Genomic DNA, 23546 nt, shown 5'->3' with positions numbered 1-23546 from the left:
GTTATCACAAATGTAATAATGCAAAATCTGTCTATCTGTGCTCGTTGCTTGCATGTTCTAGATTTAAATAGAACAAAGCAATACTTGCATCAATAACATTTTTATCCAATTTTCACAAGGAGTTTGGGGTTGGGCAAGGGGAAGAAGTTAATAAATTTACAAATTAATTACTATTATCAATCCACTGTAGCTTATACATTTATTTCTGTCATTGCAGGGAAAAGCTGGTCCTAAAGGTGACATGGTAAGATTGGAAGCAAAAATGCGTATTTAAACAAAATCGCAAAGTGCTGGGAATAGACATCAGGACTATTAGCACCTGACAGATAAAACAGGTTAACATATCTGATGCAGACTTTGTCAGGCCTATTCAGTGTATGTCCAACACTTCCTATTTCAGATATCTAGGCATAACAGTTTTGCTTTAAATAAACTTGCATGGCATGTAAGTAAATATGGGAACATTTTATTGCAGGTGTAAGATATGAAATTATGTGGGCTACATTTTTCTAACTAGTGCTTCATGTGGTGGAAATATAAAATGGGTATTCAGCATTTGGTACGTGGCCAGCACCATTTTCTGTTCATTCCTTTATATAATAGACAGTAAATAATTCAGAAATGTTACTACTCCACCAAAATCCCTAATATTAGCTCCCATCAAGTGAAACTTGGCATTAGCAGCATTAAATAATAATATTTCATCCTATTAGCTAAAATTTTGAAACAGCTGTTGATGACGGAAACTATTATCAGAGCCTTTGAAAGGTATTTTGAAGTTTTTGAGAAGATCACCTTGAGTCAGCATAGAGTATATGGGTTGAATGGCCTCTGTGTTGTAACTATATATGTGACTCATTTTTTCAAAGCCAAATTTCACTTTTACCAGTTCCTTCCAAATGCTTGAATTTGGTTATAAATAACATTCCCTAGATCCTTCCTGCACTGTCTTCAGTTCTTGCACATCTTTGTGGCCATTCTATGCAAGATTGTAAAAATGCTCTTATATATTTTAAAGGGAGTAAAATTCACAATCCACAAAAAAAAAAGCCCTGACAGTTGTTTTATTCTTTTCCTTCTCACACAGGGTTTACCTGGCCCAAAAGGTGAAAAGGTAAGTGAGCCTTCCAGGATGAAATCTATGCAATCTGATAAGTTTTAAGACTATTCAGAATGTGAGCAAATTTCCTAATGTTTTCTAACTTTTTGTATTGATTTCCAAAAGGGAGACTCCGGGCAAAAAGGAGAAAAGGTAAGTTGTGATTCTGAATTAAACACATTTTAAACAATGAGATTTAAAGTTCTGCAAGGCTATAGTTGGAAGCCATTGATTAATACAGGTTGGTATTATAAAATATTCACAGATGATAACTTGAGTGGTAAAGGACATTGTGTGAGCATAGAAACATATGATGTTCCCCCACTGGCTAGTGTAACTGTATGTAACAGTAATTCAGACTCGATAATAAATGAAAGGGGATATAAGAGAAATGAGATTCTCCAGGGCATTCTCTACATCAGCCAGAGAAACAGTCAAGTTATTCTCTTGTTGTTTAAAGTTCCAGTTTATGGCTCTAAGTGGCAGCTTTACCTCCGGAGCAAAATTAACTTTGGTCTTTTTACATTCAGCACTTCATCTGTTATTTTGTCAGTGACTGTTACCTTTACCAACCAGAAATTGCAAAATTCCATATATTACTTGTAAAGTAAAATCAACTTGGAGGAAGCTGTCATTCACTGCACTTGTTCTTTAAAGAGGCAGAATTATTTTTGTACCTTCATGTTTGTTCAAACTTTCGATTTTGGTACTTGCTCGTCACACAAGACCTCCGCTTCAGTGAAGCAACGTCACAGGCAGCCTTTAGAATTAGGCTGAATATCTGAAAGGAATTCCTTGCAGAAGTCTGGGAATTCAAGAACTAGACCCTTGGGCGGAATTGTACGGCCCTGTTGCAGCAGGGGCGAGGCCAGAAGGAATGCGCCGAGTCGTTCAAAAGTCCATTGACTTCGGTGGGACCGGAAGATCCCACCTGCGGGATGGACTGTAAAATTCCGCCCCTTATTCCTTAATTTAAGCCACAGCTGTGTTGATACCTAGGGACTCGAGCAGTGGTGTATTGAACATGCCCTTGCATCACTGCAGGTTCTCCGATTACTAAACCTGCTCACCAGGAAAAACCTGTGGTTTTTTTAAACGATTTTTTCTATTATAACTCGATTTGAAAACAAATTGTACCTTTTAAAATGCACTGGCAACTCATGGGAGTAATTTGGCAACTGTACAGTCCTTGGAAGAATGTGGTGAGCAGGATGGGGAAGGGGATGGTAGAGAGAAGTATTTATATAGCTCCTTTGAATGAATTGCATTTGAATGTATTTGTTTTTTAGGCAAACTAAGGCATACACAACAAAGTTTCATAAACATCAATGAAATAAATGAGCAGTTAATGTACCTTTGGGGATGTTGATGGGGGGTAAACATTAGCCAGAACACCAGTGAAACTCTCCTGTGTGATTTCAGATAGTTCCATGGATTCTTTTTACAGCCACTTGAGAAGTTGGAATAGGACTTGGGTTTAACCTCTTACATGAAGGATAGAACCTTCAACAAATAGCAGTCCCTGACGTGCCAGCCTAGATTATGTGCTCAAATGCTGGAGTGAGGCAAGAACCCATGCCCTTCAGACTCAGAGGTGAGAGTGCTACCCACTGAGACAAGGCTGACATTTAAGCGGAAGGAGTTTAGCATTTGTGGAGGAGATTTAGACAAGAGTCTGGCCATGTTTGACAACATGTTTTAGTTATACCAGGATTGATTTTCCATGTAAAAATTGAATCAGTTGTGCCTGGTTTGGAATTTTTAACTTTTGTTTCAATCGCAGGTCCAAAATGCCTTCTGACCATAATACAAATGAATGAAAAGAGCCAATAGACACTGAGTTCAATTAAATATGCAAATAGTGTTTTTGTATCTGTGTGTGCTAACTCTCAGAAATCAGCCCAAAGATTCATAGACAAAGGACCTGATCCTCTTCACCAATACCTATAGAAACACAGAATCATAGAATGAGACAGCCCAGCCTAAGAAGGCCTTTCAGTTCATCATCATGCCTGTGACATTTCTTTGGTAGATCTATCCAATTAATTCCTCTCTCCTGCTCTTTCCCAATAGCTCTGTAAATGTTTTCCCTTCAAGCATTTATCCAATTCTCTTTTGAACGACATTAGTGAATTTGCTTCCACCTTTCCTACATACAGTACATTCCAGATCACAGCAACTCACTGTGGAAAACAAAGTTTCATCATGTTGTCTCTGCTTCTTTTGCCAATCACCTTAAATCTGTGTCCTCTGGTTACTGACCCTTCTGCCACTGAAAATAGCTTCTCTTTATTTACTCTATTAAAAACCTTTTATGATTTTAACAACTTTATCAAACTTCCCCTTAATCTACTCTGCTGCAAGGAGAACTCCACTGTTCCTTGACTGTTATGAATTCATAAAAAATGACAAAAGATTGAATGTGAAGAGATTTTGTACAGTGGAACTCTGCGCTGTTGTTAAAGCTTATGCATTTACCTGACCTGATTCTATTGCTTGAAAATTGTCACTGCCTTGAACTCGATTTAATGTTATACTACCTATCTTTGGTTATCATGTGTTGCTAATATACATATTCCTGGTTGCTCTCGATATTTCATTTCATTCCAAATACGGAAATGATACCAAAGGTTTGTTTCTGGTCTAAATTCTTATTTATTAATCTTAATAGCCATTCGATTGTTTTCACAATGACAGTGTGTCTTAACTTTTAAAGAGAATATCTCCTTTACTTTGCCATACCACAATGACATTTCAACATGATTCATTGTGTTTGCACAGGGTCTGAATGGTCCAAAGGGTGATAAGGTGAGCATGGGTTATTGTTGTCAGTATTATTGAGCGTATATAGATCTTATAAATGTTCCAACATGCCACCTTTGTACCTATTAGTTTGCAAATTTGAGGGAAGATATAAAGCGGAACTTTCAACTTCAGCAGGGATAAAGAATTGGCTGGCACTAAAATGACTTTGGTGGAAAGGAAAATCAGGCGAGAAACTTGACGTGAATAATGAAAACGGTGTATAACATGCAGCTGATCTGCAATCTGTCATTTTATACACTCTCCTACTTTGAAAGTATGCTAAATAACATTAGATCAGTCTTTCACTAGGAAACATAACCTCTGTAAAACTGATTCATAAACCTTAAGTTTAATTAAAGAGCCAGACAATTTCAGGGTCTTGAGATCCAAAAGTTTTTTTGTGGAGAGAAGACCTTGGAAGTCTGGTCTGTGGGACCTGTGGGCTAAACTAAAATATTATAGGTTTCATTTTCTTCTACTAGTGGGAATCACAAATAATTTGATAACTAGCTCAGAATCTGAATATTTTTCACACTGATCTTTCATGTTTGTCACCAAACACATTTTCCACACATGGATCTTGAATTCCTCCTTCAAAAATGTTGCAAGATTGAACATTTGAGTTAACCTTGTGACACCACTTGCACTTATCCACAATCAATACCCAGCAACCGTGATGCCATCTGCTTAGTTCCTGGTATTATGATTAAAAAGGAATAGTGCCAAATCAGGCTTCTGATCTTTAATTAAATAGATGTTAAATGGCTTTTTTTTAAAAAAAGTAAGTACTATATTTAACATTGGCCGTAATGTTCAGGATCTGTTGTAACTGTGTGATGGGAGTGATTTAGATGCACAGACACTTAAATTGGCTTACTGTCCAGAAGTGAAAATTGTTTTATGTACTTCAAAGGGTTAAACATTAGGTGGCTAATTATATCCCAGTGTTTGTTTAGTAAGTTTAGTTTTCATTGGATTTAAATTGCAGTTTAGGTCATAAAAGGATGCTGTCCCATATTTTCTTCCAATACACAACTAATCAGTCCATGACATTTCTTAATTTCCTGTTCCATTCAATGATTATTCAAACTTTTCTCTGATTTGCATGTGATAAACAATCTGCTTGAATTCTTTTCACACCTTGACACTGCACATTTTTCAAAATTCCCTGTAGTGTTAGTGTAGCCAGACAAAATCTGACTCAGACACGATCACCCCAGAGAAGCCAAGCTTTTACCATTAATAAAACGTCCCAGTGTTGCTGGCCTCAACATCAACCAAATAGATTACTTTCACTTCACACGAATCAATCAAATAATTGTAGAATGGTGGGGGGAGGGGGCACATTTCCATTTTTTCTCACAAAGGGACCGAGGGGCGAATTTCAGAACGATGAGGTTTGGCACCACTTTAAACATGAAATTCAAAATAAACTGAGATATAAAGAAAAGAGAAAACTTGCTGAGCAAAATTAAAGCAATGTCAAAGCAATAAGTTGATAATTAAAAAGAGTAATTAATAATTATACACCATTAGAGTGTGAGGGGCAGAGTCTGTTTGTCTGGCTCACTCCCGATCTCTTGATGCTCACTCCCTCACCCACTGTGTGAGTGGGTGTGATTGTGTATTGGTGTGTGGCGATAATTGTGAGTGGGAATCCTGAGACTGTGAGTGAGCCAGACACACCCCCACATTCTCTCTCTCTCTCTCTCACTCTGTCACACTCTCCCTCTCTCTCTTCCCCACACGCTCTCTCCCTCTCCCACGTTCTCTCTTTCTCTCTCTCTCTCGCACACAATCTCTCTCTCGCTCTCTCTCCCCCCCACACACACACTCTCTCTCTCCCACATTCGCTCTCCCTCTCTAAACCCCACACTCACTGTGCAGAATTTCCCAGCCCGGTCACATTGGGGGCGGGGCTGTAAAATGCGGTGAGCCATTCAAAAGACCATTGACTTCCCACTGGTGTAAAATTCCACCCACTCTCTCTCTCCCTCTCTCTCTCTCTCCCCCCTACACTCACTCACTCACTCTCTCTCTCCCAGCCCCCGGGCAGCGAGCCTATTCACCCTCGCCACGCAGCCCCCGCTTGCCCACACCATCACATCCAGCCTCTTCTGGCCCGGCACAGCAGCCTCCCCTCCCCATCCGGCACTGCACGACAGCCTCCCCCCCCTCCCTACCAATCCGGCAGCCAGCCTATCTATCTCTCTCTTTCCCCCCATCCCTCCCCCAACTTGTGAGCCTATCAGCAGCAACCACACAGAGGAACAGCCTGTGATTGGAGGAGCAGTTTCTTTCAGAACCTTCCACTCCACTTACCAGCATTTCGAAAACTACCTCTGGGGGCCACACTGGGGAGTTTTGTGGTCTACATTTGACCCATGTTGGACAAGCCGGCTGGAGAATAAAAACAGAAAGTATTGGAAAAACTCAGCAGGTCTGACACATCCCCTCCAGAGAAGCTGTCAGACCTGCTGAGTTTGTCCAGCACTAAATGTTTTTATTTCAGATCTCCAGCATCTGCAGTATTTTGCTTTTAGTCAAATAATTGTAGAAATGTTTTATCCTTATTTATAAAATCTACAATATCAAGTGGTACTTGTTGGATAATATTTATAGGCAGTTAAAAAAAATCTATCTCAGTTCAGGATTAGATGATTTTGAAACCTCATTGTAATATGTTAATCTTCTTCCCAGAACTTTAGAGGTAAAACATAAATGATGTATTTACACTGTGAATCTGATTAAACTTCCATTTTCTAGGGTCAACGTGGAGATTCTGCACTCACAGTAAGTAATCTGTCTCTTAAACTATATTTACTTACAGACCTAGTGGATATAACGAACAGTGTTTATATCCCGCCTTCTAATGTGATTTTTTTTACATTCTGAGATTTACTGAAAATTCAAGGTCCGAAAAATATTTATCCCTACATTTCATTTTATTTTATTAACAATTCAAGGACATGATAAAGATGTTTCCATCCGTCCACCTCATTCCGCTTTAGCTTTTCTGTCATAAATGCTTAAAGTTTTCAATAATTCATGTGTGCTCGCTATTAGTTTTCAAATGTTAATTTTAGTTAGAAAATTAACCCATCTTTCTCTTTCAACCTTCTAAAACTACTGGCTAAGTTACAAATTATCCAATAGTTTGGAAATTCAGGCATAATCCATGACTGCTGGTCAGTTTTTGATATTGGCTGCAGTAGCGATGTTGTCTATAATATGAATCCTGAGACCTCAGCTCTTCCACACTTTAGCATTTGATTTGTCATTGATTTGCAAATGGGTTCTAGTGCTGAGCGCTTTTAGACAATTCACCATGATTTTAAAAATCCTGCTTATGCACCTGCTGATTTTCATTTTCTCTATCATAAGTAAATAGAGAAAAACATATTCCCCAGGCAATCATCCACTAAAATAATATCCATGATTGGCAAGGTTTCTGTGGAATCACTCTACAAGGGCTCAATTAATCCGCATATTTCTGGGGCAGATTTCAGGTCAAATGTTTACTGTGGGAAACTTGGTCACTCCCAACTTATCAACACATAAGACGCTTTTTTAATACTCTGCGCAATGGGAAATGACTCTTTTTTGCACAGTCATAGCTTAACAGTGTTATATTTACAATTCAGGACAGAAGAAAAATACTGATTTGGCTTCCTCAGTGCTTCCTATAACCTGATGCAGGGCTCTGTTTCACTGTCTCGCTATTCCCTCTCCCTGTTAATGATTGGCCACATGATCATCTCACCATGCCCGCTATTTTTGCCGTTTCCCCAGTCTTAGTACCTACAACGTCCATTGCTATCTTGTGGACACCTACAGCCCATCAATAAAATCTAGCTGATTTTTTTTAAAAGGCAGTAGCTCCTCTTGGGGCAGATTTGTCAATAAAGAATTTGATTAACTGGAGCTAAAGATATGTGAAGTTGTCTTCATTGCCAATGCTGTGCCTGCAGCTTCTCAAACCAGAATAGAGATAACTTTGTACAGGGAGACAGATAGGGGCACTGCCTGGTAGCTACACAACAATCAGATTTAACTTGCAAAATCACCCTGATGGGGACTGAAAAGACTGATTATCCCAACTAACTTTGAGTGTCAGGCAGCCATGTTTAGCTGCAACTTTCCTCTCATTTCTTCTACTAGTTCCCATTCCCCATGCTGGCAGAAACATTGAGGAGGAAGGTTCAGTTTATTATTAACCTGCAGCTTTATATAATCTGCTTTGCATCTCATTGCTGGCTGATGAGAATTCAATTTCACCCTCCATTAGGCTACAACCTGGAATAACTTAGTAAACTGAGTGGTCTTAATCACATAGATTTGTGTTCAGGAAGCAGGAGCAACTCCTAGTTACCAGTCTCTTGAGTATAAATGTTACCGTACATACTTGTGTAAAAGTCAAGTTTTTGAGACCACATTTTTAGGCAAAATGTAGGGCGTCAACTTATAAGCGAGTAATGTTGTCAAGGGGTTGAAATCATTTCGCACTAGGGCTAACGGAGCATGCGTGACCCGATTGGCACCATTTTGGAGCGACCTCTTCTGCTCCCCAAGGCTCCATCTCACTCACCTCTTCCCTCCCCAACTCTCTCCCTCCCTCCCTCTCCACTTCCCTGCCTGATTCTCTCTCTCTCTCTCTCTCTCTCCCTACTTCCCTCCCTCACTCTCCCTCTCACTCAACTCTTACCTCTCCATGGGCAGAAGTTTACTTTCAGCATGTGGGTGCGCACCCGACGCGCCCGAGCGTAATATGACACAAGATGATGTCGGGCGTGCGATATTTTGTTCAGCGGGTGCGCGCCAGAGTCGGCTGTGTACCCACTGATAATTGAAAGGCCTATTAAGACCGTTAACAAGCTCATTAGAATCAAATTTATGCTGCCCGTCCAACCTTACAGCTGGCGGGCAGGTGAAAACGCCAAGCGGCCTTTACATTTTTTAGGAAACCTCATCCACCAGCGGGACGAGGTTTCCCAAAGCAAAATAAACATTAACTGAAAACTTCATTTTTGAATTAAAAACATGACACAGAGTCACATGAGGGGACATGTTTTTTAAAAGTTTTTATTGTCTTCTTTAATTTTTTTAAAAAGCGTTTCAGTCTCCCTGAGGTAGCTCCATGCCTGGGGGATTGAAGAGCTCTTTCACGTGCATGTGTGAACTGTGCGCCAGGCCCGCTCCCCCCCCTCAACCCACATAGGTAACGCTCAGCGCTACCGCTCACATCTCACCCAGGGTGGGCCTTAATTGGCCGCGTGAAGTCGCGGAGAGGAGCCGATTGCGGGCAGCTCCTGCCGAGCCCGCCCGACAAAGGAAAAATTCTGGCCCAAAATTCTTTCTCACTTGCCTCTTCCCTCCCTGACTCTATCCCTCCCTCCCTCCCCGACTCTATCCCTCCCTCCCTCCTCGACTCTATCCCTCCCTCCCTCCTCGACTCTATCCCTCCCTCTCTCTCCGCTTCCCTCCCCGACTCTATCCCTCCCTCCCTCCCTCTCCGATTCCCTCCCTGACTCTTTCTCTCACTTGACTCTTACCACCCCCACTCTCTCTGTCTCCCTCTCTCTCTCCGCCCTTCTGCCCAAGTCTCTCTCTCTTTCCACTTGCCTCCTCGACTCCCTCTCCCTCTCTCTCTCCGTTTCTCTCCCCGACTCTCTCTGTCTCCCTGCTTCCCTTCCCAACTATGTTTCTCTCTCTGTGTCCCTACCCAACCAACTCTCTCTCTCTCTCTCTGTCTCCCTCTCCGTGTCCCTCACCGGTTCTCTCTTTCTCTTTGCTTCCTCCCCTGACTCTCTCTCTCACTTGACTCTTTCCTCTCCCACTCTCTTTGTCTCCCTCTCTATCTCTGCCTTCCTGCCCAACTCTCTCTTTCTTTCTGCTTACCTCCTCAACTCTCTCTCTCTATCTCTCTTTCTCTCTGCTTCCCTCTCCAGTTCTCTCTCTATCTCTGCTTCCCTCCCTGACTGTCTATCTGTCTGTCTCTCTCTCTCTGTCTCTTCCCACTTCCCTCCCTGACTCTCTCAAGTTCCCTGCCAGACTCTCTCTTTCCACTTTCTTCCCTGACTCTTTCTTTCCCCACTTCCCTCCCTGACCCTCTCTCTCTCTCTGCTTCCCTGCTGATTCCCTCACTCTCTCTCCACTTCCCTGCCAGACTCTCTCTCTCTCCACTTTCCTCCCCGATTCTCTCTCTCTCCGCTTCCCTGCCTGACTCGCTTTCCACTTCCCTCCCCAACTCTCTCTCTCACTCTCTCTCCCTACTTCCCTACCCGACCCCCTCTCTCTCACTCTCCCTCTCCACTTCCCTCCCCAACTCTCTCTCTCTCTCTCCCTACTTTCCTACCCGACCCCCTCTCTCTCACTCTCTCTCTCCGCTTCCCTATCTGACTCTCTTGCTCCGCTTCCCTCCCCTACAAACTCTCTCTCTCTCTCTGCTTTCCTCACCTACTCTCTCTCCCCCTCTCTCCACTTTCCTATCTGACTCTCTCTCCCTCTCCACTTTCCTCCTTGACTTTCTTTCTCTCCACGTCCCTGCCTCTCTCTGTCTGTTCACTTCCCTGCCCGACTCTCTTTCTTGCCCCTTCCTTGCCCGACTCTCTTTCTTGCCCCTTCCTTGCCTGACTCTCCTGCCTGCAGCCTTTTTTAATTGCTTCCTCCCTCTCACCAGCCCTCTCCTGAGCCCTTACTCATTGCGAGGTTTCAGGAGAGAAGTTGCGAGTGAAAGAGTTGGTCAGGGAAGTGGCGAGTGAGAGGCAGTCAGTCAATGAGAGAAAGAGAGTCGGCTAGCGGGAGAGGCGGTGAACAGGTGGTAAGCAGAAAGAATCACAGAATTGTTACAGTGCAGAAGGAGGCCATTCAGCCCATCAAGTCTGCACCGGCTCTCCAAATGAACAATTCCCCTAATGCCATTCTCTTCCCTTCTTCCTGTAACTCTGCACATTCTTTTCAGGTAACAATCTAATTCCCTTTTGAATGTTTTAGTTGAACCTGCCTCCATCACACTGAGGCAGTGCATTCCAGACCCTGACCACTTGCTGCCTGAAAAAGTTTCCCCTCATGTCGCTTTTGCTTCTTTTGCTAATTACTTTAAACCTGTGCCCTCTCATTCTTGATCCTTTCATGAGTGGGAACAGTTTCTCCTTATCTACTTTGTCCAGACCCCTCATAATTTTGAATACCTCCATCAAATCTCCCCTCAGCCTTCTCTTCTCCAAGGAGAACAGTCCCAACCTCTCCAATCTATCTTCATATCTGAAGTTTCTCATTCCTGGAACCATTCTTGTAAACCTATTCTGCACACTGTCCAATGCCTTCACATCCTTCCTAAAGTGCGGCATCCAAAACTGGTCGCAATACTCCAGCTGAGGTCGAACAAAGGTCTTATACAAGATCAACATAACTCCCTTGCTCTTGTACTCTATGCCCCTATTAATAATGCCAAGGATATTGTATACTTTATTAACCACACTCTCAGCCTGTCCTGCCACCCGCGATGACTTATGCACATATACACCCAGGTCCCTCTGCTCCTGCACCCCCTTTAGAGTTGTAACCTTTATTTTATATTGTCTCTCCATGTTCTTCTTCACAAAATGTATCACCTCACATTTCTCCACACTGAACTTTAACTGCCACCTGCCTGCCCACTCCACCAACTTGTCTATGATCTTTTAAAGTTTGACACTGTCCTCCTCTCAGTTTACAATGCTTCCAAGTTTTGTATCATCCACAAATTTTCAAAATGTTCCCTGTACACCAAGGTTTAGATCATTATATATCAGGAAAAGCAAGGGTCCCAATACTGACCCCTGGGAGACTCCACTACAAACCTTCCTCCAGCCTGAAAAACATCCATTAACCATTATTCTCTATTTCCTGTCACTCAGCCAATTTTATATCCAAGTTGCTACTGTCCCCTTTATTCCATAAGCTATAACATTTTTCACAGGTCTGTTGTGTGGCACTGTATCGAATGCCTTTTGGAAGTCCATGTACACCACATCAAAGGCATTGCCCCATCATTGGCCCCATTATAACTACTTTATAATTCTTACACCTCTCTATAATCGCCTTGCAATTTGTTCCTCTGCTTCCTTCCTACTATTTGGTGATGTCTCAACTACACCAAGCAATGTAATTGCACATTTTTTGTTCCTTAGCTCTAGCCAAACAGATTCTGTCCTTGACCCCTCTGGGACATCTTCCTTCTCCAGCACTGCAATGCTCTCCTTAATAAATACCGCCACTCCTCCCCCTTTTCTTCCTTTCCCATCTTTCCTGACCACCTTATATCCAGGAGTATTTAACACCCAGTCCTGCTCTTCCTTGAGCCAAGTATCTATTGTAGCACAACATCATAATTCCACATGGCAATCTGCGCCTGGAACTCACCAGTCTAATTTACCACACTCCGTGCATTCACATACATGCACAATAACCCTGATTTAGACTTTATTACTTTCTCCCTTACCCTGACCCCACCAATCAACTTACTATTCTCTATCCTAGTGCAATCTACCCCAGTATTTTGTGCACCTTGGTGTTCCTCTCTGATATTTTCTCCTGATTCCCACACCCCTGCCGAGTTAGTTGAAATCCTCCCCATCAGCACTAAGAATTAGGAATTTTTGGCCAAAGGTCTGGGGTCAACTTGTATGCGAGATATACGACAAATTAAGGATTTTTTGGCCAAAATTCAGGGGTTGATGTAAACATGAGATTGACTATTACTCAAGTATATACAGTAAGCCTTAGCGATTTCTTAATAAGATTGACAAACAGAGTTTGCACCTAAATGTGTGGCATGCAACAGCACGGGAATGTTGAGTTTTACATTCTTTCTCTATCCTGTTTCTATCTTTGTTTTTTATTTACTTTTCTTGTTTCAAATAAAACTTGGACATCGGTTGTTTTTTCACAAATTGCGATGATTGGGAATCCTTCCATTTACTTATACTATCTCCTAATAGCTTTGTTTTAAGGAAAATGAAATTAAACTACCTCGGGGTTTCCTACAGAAGCTCCGGAGGTGAAAATATGATCGAAATTTCTCAATTGTGTTTGTTATATAAATGACTGAGTCCAGTTGTGTAATTTGTCTGTCAGAACATAGCTTCTATTATGCAAATATAAGTTATTTAAAGTTAATCTCCTATCCAACAGGCTAACCTAAAATGCCATTCTCTGTGGAAAGCAACATCAAGGATATGTTGATAGCACAGAAGAATTAAATCACATCTCATGACTCTGCACAGACTCATTACTAAGACACTAATAGTCTAAACTGACACCAGACTGCTAAGCAAACCATTTGGAAATCTTAGTCTGTGGCATGTCTGGTTGCTTTGTTAACAGGAATAGCTGAACTTCTGCTCACAGTGCTACTTTATTGCCCTTTTATGCATCAAAGCAGTTCTAAAAGCACTTACAAGTCGATTTGTTTGTTGCATAGTTCTTGTGGGATGATTTAGAGCCTTGCTTTTTGCCTGTAGTGCATTAGGATGGTGTCAATTGAAACAGTCTTAATTTTGACTCCAATTGCATGAAGCATTTGCAGTGGAAAAGCTGCCTTCAAGGCTTGTATTTTTGATATTTATCAAAAGAAACCATGTTTAAAAGTGCTGTTGCATAAATAAATGATCTTCATGATTCAAATTCCAATATTTAGTATCATTTACTGTAAATAGAGTCAGCATCAATCTAAATAGTCTTAATCTACCCAGGCCTTCTTCAGTATATCAAAGTGAAAACAACCCAAGTTCAAGGAATTGAGCGACCAAACATTTTTTAACTTATTGGGAATACTGATGAGAGTCAAGTAAAAAGTCTGAATGATGCACCTGGAATATCTGCTGGAGAGACAGACCATTGTTTAAATTCCATCTCAGCTTCACATCAACAGTAAAGATATGACCATAAACTCATCTAAATTCAAAGAAACTGTATATCCATTTCTTTCCTATCTAGGTTGAAATTTAAAAGATTCTCCTGGGAAAATCAGTATAAAATTCTATGTATCTCCTATTTTTTTCTGCATGTTTTCTTTGTTTAAGATTTTCTCTATGCTTCAGTTGAAACATTTTGGTTGGGGTCACTTTGTAGATGCAGCTTTCTGTATGAGTAGGGTTCACAAGAGATTGTACGTTCTTTCAGGATAACCTCCCAAGTTCACAGCTGCAGGAGATTTTACAGTTCACATCTAAAAGCTCTGAAATTATTTTGTTATGTAGCAATGGGGAGTATGAATTCACACTTCTCATTATTTTCTGTCCATTCCAATGGATGGAAAAATCATATCAAGTACATGTTCTAATTCCCAATCTGTCCTCCTGATAGGCAAGGCCTCTGGCTGGGAGTAAAAATCCTGTGTCAAGCTCTTACCTTATCACTTTCCAGTGTGTCTTGACAGTCTTGCATTCCTGCTGCCCTGCGGTACTTGGGTCTGTGAGGGACTGTACCCTCTATCTCTGTCACAAAGACCTGCAGGACCGTGCAGATCTACAGTGCATGACCTTAAAACAAATCGTTTGTAAAAAGGTTACATAAAAATCTACAATTAGATTGACGGTGAGTACCCATTTTTTTTTTAAAGTACCTATTTTAAGGATGTAGTGTATATTTTTTTGGAGGGAGCAGATGAAGGGGTATGATTCTGTCTGCCTGTGGATAGAATCACTTAGTTTCTATGTTGCATTCTGTAGGAGTTCCCTGGGACTTCACTAGCAGCACTGCGGCTAAATCAGATCCTGACTGTGAAGGTTTGTGGGTGCTTTCACTGTCGTTATGGTCAGTCTTACAACAGAGTGTCTTGTGTCCTTTCAAAGTAGCTCAAAATTGTCTTTTGTTACTGGCTGGCTCCTGAACGAGCCCAGAAAAATTCCTGTTCCCTACCCAATTTGGATATTTGCCTGTAATATTCATATAGTTTATTTGACTTGATTAGTTGCATTCTGAACTGAAGTTTGATCTAATTAGTAGGTTTGCCAATTCTCATTGGACCTATTCCTGGAAATTTCATCACGGGATTTTGTGCTGCCAACTATCATTCCCCACACTCCTGCCATTGGACGCCCAACATGTCCATTTTGCTGCAGCCAATCGCCAAGCAAACTGATGTTCATTACTTAATTGGATGTTTCTTAACTGTTAGATAAACATTCCCCATGTCCAATATTTTTATAGCTAATAAACAAAAGTGTTCAAAGACATTTTTGTTAAAATGACAATATTTAACGCCCCAATCATTTTTCTCCTGGGTTATCACTCACAGCGGTGTCCTGGAGATTAACCTTCAATATCATCCTGGAGTCTTCAGGAATTAAAGGTTGGAAACCTTATTAATCAGTATTGCTCAGTTTCAGCTGGGAAAGTCCACATATTTTCTAAACACAAAACTTATTCTGAAATCACAGTTCACTTTGTTATAAGACTGGGTCTTATTTCTCTCTATTTAAAGCCAGCAACAAATTCTGAGGGTAGTCCTTTGGTGAAAAAAACAGTTTGACTTTAATTTTTGTTTTATTTTCCTATAACATTTGACACACGATGGAAGACTTTATATTTTCCTTTCACCAACTACACACCCCTGTAAGATTATTTCTGTTGCTGGCTTTCACTCTGGCATCGAGCTCTGCTGCTTTTCTCAATATTCTTGTCTTTTTTCCCCTCCCTCCTCTATCCGTCCCCCTCCCTTCCAAAAAAAACCACACCAAACATCATCTCATGATCTTTGGCTTTGTATTGACCTGTGACCTCTGGCTCACCTACCTGTTCAGTTTACTCCACCTCGACTGAAAATACTGCCACCTGCTGACCAGTTCATCAGACGCCTCTACCTCAAGGTAAATGCCTTTTCTGCTGCCAGCACCACTTTGTTCTTTCCTGTATACCTATTCCTCTCCCCTCCCAATCTAATAACCTATTCTTTGGTTATGAAATATGCTTTTTGGCTGCTCTACTTAATATCAATTACTTGCTCCTTTAACTGGTGAACAAATTGCGAACCAATTGTTCTAAATATTGTCTTTACGGAACTTGGTGGCTTCTGATTCAATCCCAGGGTGAACAAGGACAAGCCAATAGCAACTGCTCTCCAGGGCCACCTGGACCTCCAGGGCCTAAAGGACCCCCTGGCTATTCGGGAAAAGCAGGCACTGATGGGTTACCGGTAAGTTTCAGCTGTGTCCATTTCTCTGTTCTGTATGTGAAAAATGTCAACATTAGCCTGGCAGATTCATCACCACAATGGGTTTGAGGAACTAACCATCTTTAGGCTTTCTCCTGTTGACCTACTTATTGCCTCAATATCTTAATCTAAGATGTTTAAGAACCCCTGTAAGCAGTGCCACAATTACTTCAGTGATGTCAAAAAGTGCTGGCAGTGTTGATCACAACTGCAGACAAAATGACTTCAAAACTGTTTCCAAATAGTAATTATGTTCCATGGGGCATTTAATCACTCCCCTGATGGCAGATGTTCCTTCAGCTGCCTAGGCCCTAAACTCATGAATTCCCTCCCTAAACTTTTCCACCTCTCTATCTCTCTCCTCCTTTAAAATGGTCCTTAAAATCTACCTCCTGGACCAAGTTTTTGGTCATCTCTACTAATGTCTCCTTATGTGGCTCAGTGTCAAATTTTGTTAATGTTCCTGTGAAGCGCCTTGGGACGTCTCACTACATTAAAGGTGCTATATAAATGCAAGCTATTATAGATAAATACAATTGGTCATGCCGGAAAGGGAACCAGAGAGAGATAGAGAAAGGAGAGAGGGAGGTCGATGATGAGAGAAGGATTCATGTACAGGATGAACTCCATTATCATCCACTACAGTCACAGTGGGAGGACCTGCTCAATGTGAGCCAGGCACGGCTGAGAAAGAGACCAGCGATCAACCAATAGGCAGCTGTGAAGTGGTTCCGGAGTGGGGATTGCTGAATAACTGTTGTTTCTTGGTGAAGAAATCACTGTGCAAAACTGTACAACTGCTGAAAAGTGTTTATCTTGAGCACTAGCAGAATGGCCCACTGCTTGATAAAGTTTATTTTCCATGAACTCAGTCTGTGTGCCTGATAAACTATGAAAGCTTGCGTTTTATAGTGATTTTTTTTGCAGCAGTTGAGAGATTACAAAGGGACATTGTGGAAGGGAGCAATAATCAAAGTGGAAAATAATAAATGTCTAAATGCTGAATTTAGTCAGTTCATTTCAACCTCATGGCCACATAGTGATAAATCTGTAACTCTGGACACATAACAACTGAGTTCTTATTTCTAGGGGAAACCTGGAGATCCGGGGAAACCTGGAAGAGATGGAATCAGGGTAGGTAATTAAAATGACTTTTCTACATAAATTACCTGGTCAAAAGCACATTGTTTATGCAATAGGCTTTTTTCTGGATCCTCCCCTCCCCATATCCATTATGCAAATTACCAGGCGTTGCAGCAGTTCTGTCGGTTTAGCCCTGGCGCATTGGACACTGGAGTACAGTCAGTTTGGACAGCAAGAGGTTTACTGCTTTTTCTCTGGGTGTCTTTTCTCAGCTCAGCTGAGACTGGCAATGTGCCACATGTTGGATTGCAGATGGTGGAGGGACCATGGTGCAGCACACCAGGCGCCTACTGGCCTGAAAGCTGACTGGTGTGGATGCAATAACCTGGACTGCACCATAGAGTCCCTTTAGGGTAACAACTAAGGTTAAATCTTCAAGCACATTGCCCACAAGTTTCCAATCGGCGTCACAAGCAGCTCAGGTATTTCACCACAATTAAAAATCTTTCTGTAAAGTGGAATGAATCATTATGCAGATTGCATTCTCACGCTACTAAAGAAAAACAGAAATCCACAAAAAGCTTTTGATGCTTTATTACCCTTTATACAGTAAAACCTGAATTGTAGAAATCCATAAAGCACCAGTGTTACCAAACGCACTGTGAAAATGCGAATGAAACTCCATTCACAGACTGTCAACAGCCATGTACCAGTTTTGTGTTAAAAACATAAACCCTTTTAAAGTAAAATCTGCCTTCTGCCTGTCACCTTTGCTGATTTTAAATCTTAAGCATTATTTACCAACATTGGCAATTTAGCATTGATACTTTGACTTGATCAGGTGCATGGGAAAGATGGTAGGAATCTGACCCTGAGAGATAACAGGCAATCACATTATTAAAAAAAGGAGTTTAATGCAGCACAGTTAATCTTAAACTAGCTCTAACTCTTCACAAAGGGGTATCTTTTACCTATATGTGATCCTGCTGGGAGAGCAGAGTGGGATAGCACGTGTTTTATAAGTGGATTGGCAGCCCATTTGCGCACAGCAAGGTCCCACAAACAACAGTGAGCTGACTGGCCCATTATTCTATTTGGGTTATGTTGATTGCAGGCCGAATGCTGACCGGGACACCAGGAAGGTTTCCATGGTCATTGGCTTCAAAAAAATAGTGGCATGACATCTCATACAGTCCGCGTGAAAAACATATGTACATACGAATTAGGAGTAGGCTATTCGGCCCCTCGAGCCTGCTCCGCCATTCAATAAGATCATGGCTGACCTGATTGTCGCCTCAACCCCGCATTCCACCTACCCACAATAACCTTTGACTCCCTTGTTAGTCAAGAATCTATCTACCTCTGCCTTAAAAATATTCATTGACCCTGTCTCTGCCATTCTCTGGGGAAGAGAGTTCCAAAGGTTCACAACCCTCTAAGAGGATTTTTCTTTCTCTCATCTCCATCTTAAATGGGAGACCCCTTATTTTTAAACTATGTCCCCTGGTTCTAGTAAAGCTGATAAAAACCTTAATTTAAAACATCTGACAGACGTCTCCTCTGACAATGCATCATTGACTCAGTGCTCTGCTGAAATGTCACCTGGATTAACTACCCAGGTCTTAGATTGGAGGTTATGGGACTTGAACCCACAACCTTCCAACTCAGACAAAAGTGCTATCACAGGACATACGGTTGTAAAATTTATTTCAAACCAGTACCTAAGTATCCTTTCTCTGAGCCAATTCAAAACTTCAAAAGACAGGTTTGAATAGGATCTAAGCAGAAGGACCAGAATCTTATCATTGTCTTTTTAATTTCTCAGGGTCCATCTGGAATGCCTGGACCAAAGGTAATTAACAACGCCTGTTATAATATCTGTAACTACATAAATAATTTTAATTTATGAGGTCTAGGTAGATCTGTAAAATTAAGAACTATTTTTAGCACTTCCTTTGACATGTGGCTTTAGTTCAAAAGCAGAGTGAAAGGCATCTGCTCACCATTAGGATAACAGCTTCTTGCCTTGACCTGGTGTCTATGCAGTAGGGTTTTACTATAACTCACAAAGCTAGCTTAGCTCTTAACTTAGTTCTGCTCTTAGAGTTGCTGGAGCTCAGTAATGTGAATGGAGAAAATGGGAAGATTTCCTGGTGCAGCCGTGTAAACGTGTCCAGACTTACAGGGAATGGTTTCTGAACTTTAAGTGCAATCATTGAATCGCCTGGGCAGAATGGCCTGTTTCTGTGCTGTACAATCTCTGTACTTCTATGTAAGGCACTTTGCAGGAGAATATACACAGAAAGTATTTTCAAAGAGTTACTCGCATAAGTTGAAAACCATGGGGCGGAACTTTCCATTTTGGAATCCAAGTGAGGTGCTGGGTGGGAAAGTCGGTGCGATTCCGGCTTGGCGGCAGGATGGATTTTCGTGCTGAATTTTCCACTTTTCAGCTCATTAATTATGCATCAATGAGGAGCTCGTTGAATCCTGTCTCAGGGCCAGCAGGGATTCGCCTGCCCCATTGTTACCTCATGGGGTTGAAGGTCCTGGTGCCATCTTTAAATGGCACTCGCCACAGACATTCACTCACTGCAGGCCAGGTGTGTTGTGAACTTCTGCATTACCGTGGCGACCAAACGAGACAAACCCTTGGCTCCACGGTTCAGTGAGGCCTCCCTGGGGATTCACCTCCAGGCCGTCCAGGAAAGGCATGAGGTCCTCTGTCCGAGGGCTGAGAACAGGAGATCCTCTCAACTGACCACGCCAGCCCAAGAGGAGGTTGCCAGGGTGGTTGGCGCCCATGGCACACAAAAAAGGACTGCTCTGCATTGCAGGAAATGAATGAATGATCTGATGCACTCTGCGGGGTAAGTGAAACTTCTACTCACTCCAAACTCACGCTCTCATAAGAGCATCAGGCAATTTACAGGTTAGAGTCGACAGGGATGTCACACACTACCAGCAGACGGGACGTCAGCACTCTGCGTCTGCCAACCACTTCAAGATCACCATCTCATGTAAGATCCTGCACAAACTGCATCTTAATCCCTTACTGGGGAGGGCTCAGCACACACAACAGGCGTGCATGGTTTCTGAAATGTTCTTTCATCCCTAGTGCCCAGTCAATCCATCTGTCTTTATACAGGACAAGGTTGCCTGCAACTGATGGGAGAGAACGAAGACTGGAGTGGGGGGCCCCAGAGTTGAGGATAGTCTCCTCCCACGAGGAGCAAGCAGCAGAGCTCACTGGCGAGGACCGAGATCACTCCTACGCAGAAGGCGAGATTGGCCTTCCTCAACAAGCCAGTGAAGATCCATCCAGTATACATTGACCACATGGGGACAATGACTGTGAGTGACCTATAATGTAAGAGCCTGCCTAGTCAATCACTAATTAGCTCTTCTCTTTACTCCAGCCACCAGCAAGAAAAGGCGGAGGAAGAAGCTGAGGTCCTCAGCTCCAGTCCGCAGAGGACCTCAGATAAGGAGCAGAGGAAGCATCCGAGGAAAACCCGTCATTGTGTTCACTTGCAACCTCCACCAGCGCAGATACACTCACCTAGAGTAGGCTCGGTGTCACCACATCGCAGACAGATGTCCATGGCAGGCAGAGGCAGTGACAGCCGAGGTCTCTGACACTCGGAGGACTGCCGAAGACCAGGCACCTGCTGAGTCCAATTCCAATGACGAACCCCTGCAATCGGCCTTGGAGGCGCAGAGACAGGCAGGGGGACATCAGGCAGAGTTGTCAGCGGCCATCAGCAGACTGGACTGAAGGTTGGAGGAGACCATCCACGTTCTGCCTGATGTCATGGCTCTGGCGTGCGATCGCATCACTCTCCATGAGAAGGTTGGCAGCTGCCTTGGAGACCCAGGGCCAGCAGTTCCTGCTGGATTTGTACTTGGATGTTTACACCATCGCTCCAGCCATGGGTGTATTCCAGCAGTGGCTAGGCGAGGGGGGTATGGGGCACCTCGACCTCCCTCCAGGTCCCCTTCTCCTTAGGGAGTCAGGGAGGAGCCCTCGGGCACCCAAAGGGAGGAGGAGTGCCAGCCAGACACCCCTGGGTATCCACCCAGGATACTCCAAGGCTGTCTTGCTGCTCCAAATCCCCTCTGCCCCGTGACCCCATAAATTCCAGCACATCAGGCCAAGTAGGGAGCACCTACCCCAGAGCAGGAGACTCTTACAGACCAGGGCCATCCAGGCCTCGGGCCTCCAAAGTCATCTCAGACAAGAGGGTGTAGCAGTCAGCAAGCTGCCTCCACCTCTGCTGTGGGTGGCAGGGCTGCACCTAGACGCAGTGGTAAGGTTATGACAACTAAGAAGTTTTGAATGCACAATGGTGGTATGGGTGTTTGTTCACTGTACACAATCTGCATTATTGTAAATATATTTCACATTTATCCCTCTCCAAGTCTCAGCTATTGAATGACTAATCAATGTGATGCAAGGTCCCATGTTCATTCAAGGGTACAAAATGAACCCCCCCCCTCACAATTATCTCCCATCTTGTCCCTCAGTTCCATTCAGTCTGACTCAACCTCATGACAGTGAATCACCTTTAGTTCTGCATAAGAGACATGAACAAAGGCATTTCCTGTCTGAAAATGATGCCTGGACGAGACACATTGTAACCCTTGCATCTCAGGCAGTCATTATGTGACCTCATGAGAATTGTTCATCAATGTTAGTGATTATCCTGGTGCTGTCGCACCGAAGTCTGTAGTTTGTGTATGTTATAAGTATTTGTCTCAACCAACATGGAGCCTCTTCAGCCAAGGGCACTTTGCAATGATGTTTATTTTATGACTGCAAGTTTTTGGGAAAATAATATTCATCATTGAGCACCATAGCCTTTCATGCCTCCCTGCAGCGTTATTTTATTTCCGCATTTAAGGCTGACTTAGGGCTCATAGTCCATCTGACAAAGGCCAATCGTTTCTATGTCGAGGACTGTAATGTTATGAAAACGATGCTCCAGCATGTCTCTTGTGTGCTCATCAGGACCTATGAAGGGAAGAAGTTGACATTGACTGCTGTGTCAAACCTGACTGGGCTACGTCTCTCCCAGATGCCAAGGCAATGCAGGACATAAACTTGGCAGGCTTCCGTCGCATGCGGGGTGTTGAGTGTTTGTCAAAAATCACATGATGGTCCTGCTGAACCACTTTCTGTGAGGACAATGATAACATAACTCACAGCTTTGGGTACAAGCTGTTGTGCTACTGATCACTGTGTCCTGATGTCCAGTGACATCTGGAGGCTCAGTATCAAGATGCAGCCTCTGCATTGATCATGCTGGTGTTTGAAGGGATGGTGTGGATGTAGCTAACTCTTGACACGGTCAAGCACTAACCATTGACAAATGTTTTTCATCTTAGAGCCGCCGTGCTAAGCTGCTGTCAGATTGGCATGAGTGAATCAATGTGTGCAATTGCGTTTCAGCCTCTTGAAAGATGCCATGGCCACTGACTTGTTGACTCCATGGTTGAAAGGACTGCACTGTGCAGTTGTTTAAGGATGTGTGCTTGTGTAGTGCTAAGCACATTCCACAGTGGCCACATGGTCCCTAGGCTACTGTGCCTTCCAACGATGACCCCATCATTAGGGTTGAAGGTGATTTATGCTGATCATTGTGAGATTGATGACCTTTCGTGATATGTTGAGGATGACAATGAAAGTGTTGTGTTGCCTGTATTGAAGCATGAAGAGAACTGCAATCATAACTCCTCTTCATCTTATTCCACCTGGAATCTTGTAGCTATGAGGTTGTTACGAGCGCACCTGCCACACCGTGCCCATGCAATGGCATCCTCATGTGGCTCGTCTGAATCCGCGCCCTCTTCAGATTTATCCCCTTCAACATCCTCCTCATCTGAGGAGTCAGCTGGCTCTTCCATGTCTCCCGGTGGCAACACACCACTCCCTTTGCAGTGCTAGGCTGTGCAGGGCACAGCAAACAATGATGATACGGGACACTCTCTGCACTGAATATTGGAGAGCCCCACCTGATTGGTTAAAACATCTGAAACGCATCTTTAAGAGGCCAATACTTTACTCTATTAAGGACCTTGTGGCTGAATGTGCAGCATTGTATCTCTTCTCGATGTACTCTGTAGACAATGAACAGGAGTCATTGACTTCTTGTCACCAAGGAACCAGTCCTCTGATCATCGAGGTCCCTCAAATATCTCTGGCTCAAAATATACGAGTCGTGTGAGCTCCCTGGGTACCTAGTACAAACATGATTTGATCACAAATTAGCTCAACGTTCCGAGAGTCAAATCTTGGCACCCGGCACTTGTGGTCACAGCGGATCCCACAGCTCTGGCAGCCTGGCTTGCTTCATCCGTACA

General features: G+C 42.9%; 1 protein-coding gene across 12 annotated transcripts in view; it reads left to right on the top strand.

The window, feature by feature from the left end:
* col13a1 (collagen, type XIII, alpha 1) overlaps nucleotides 1–23546 on the top strand; it is a 227927-nt gene that overhangs the window by 123718 nt on the left and 80663 nt on the right. For 10 of the 12 annotated variants that reach the window (XM_078530917.1, XM_078530915.1, XM_078530913.1 and 7 more), the window contains 9 exons: nucleotides 218–244; nucleotides 1088–1114; nucleotides 1226–1252; nucleotides 3881–3907; nucleotides 6671–6697; nucleotides 15691–15756; nucleotides 15975–16082; nucleotides 17190–17234; nucleotides 19009–19035. In XM_078530917.1, the coding sequence (XP_078387043.1) occupies nucleotides 218–244; nucleotides 1088–1114; nucleotides 1226–1252; nucleotides 3881–3907; nucleotides 6671–6697; nucleotides 15691–15756; nucleotides 15975–16082; nucleotides 17190–17234; nucleotides 19009–19035 (381 nt within the window). Of the gene's footprint in view, nucleotides 1–217; nucleotides 245–1087; nucleotides 1115–1225; nucleotides 1253–3880; nucleotides 3908–6670; nucleotides 6698–14616; nucleotides 14674–15690; nucleotides 15757–15974; nucleotides 16083–17189; nucleotides 17235–19008; nucleotides 19036–23546 lie in introns of all 12 variants that reach the window. The other 2 variants (XM_078530906.1, XM_078530911.1) reach the window with 2 other exon arrangements.

This window comes from Cetorhinus maximus, chromosome 27, assembly GCF_964194155.1.
Source record: "Cetorhinus maximus chromosome 27, sCetMax3.hap1.1, whole genome shotgun sequence".
Classification (NCBI taxonomy): Eukaryota; Metazoa; Chordata; class Chondrichthyes; order Lamniformes; family Cetorhinidae; genus Cetorhinus; species Cetorhinus maximus.
This window is presented reverse-complemented; position numbering and strand designations above follow the sequence as displayed.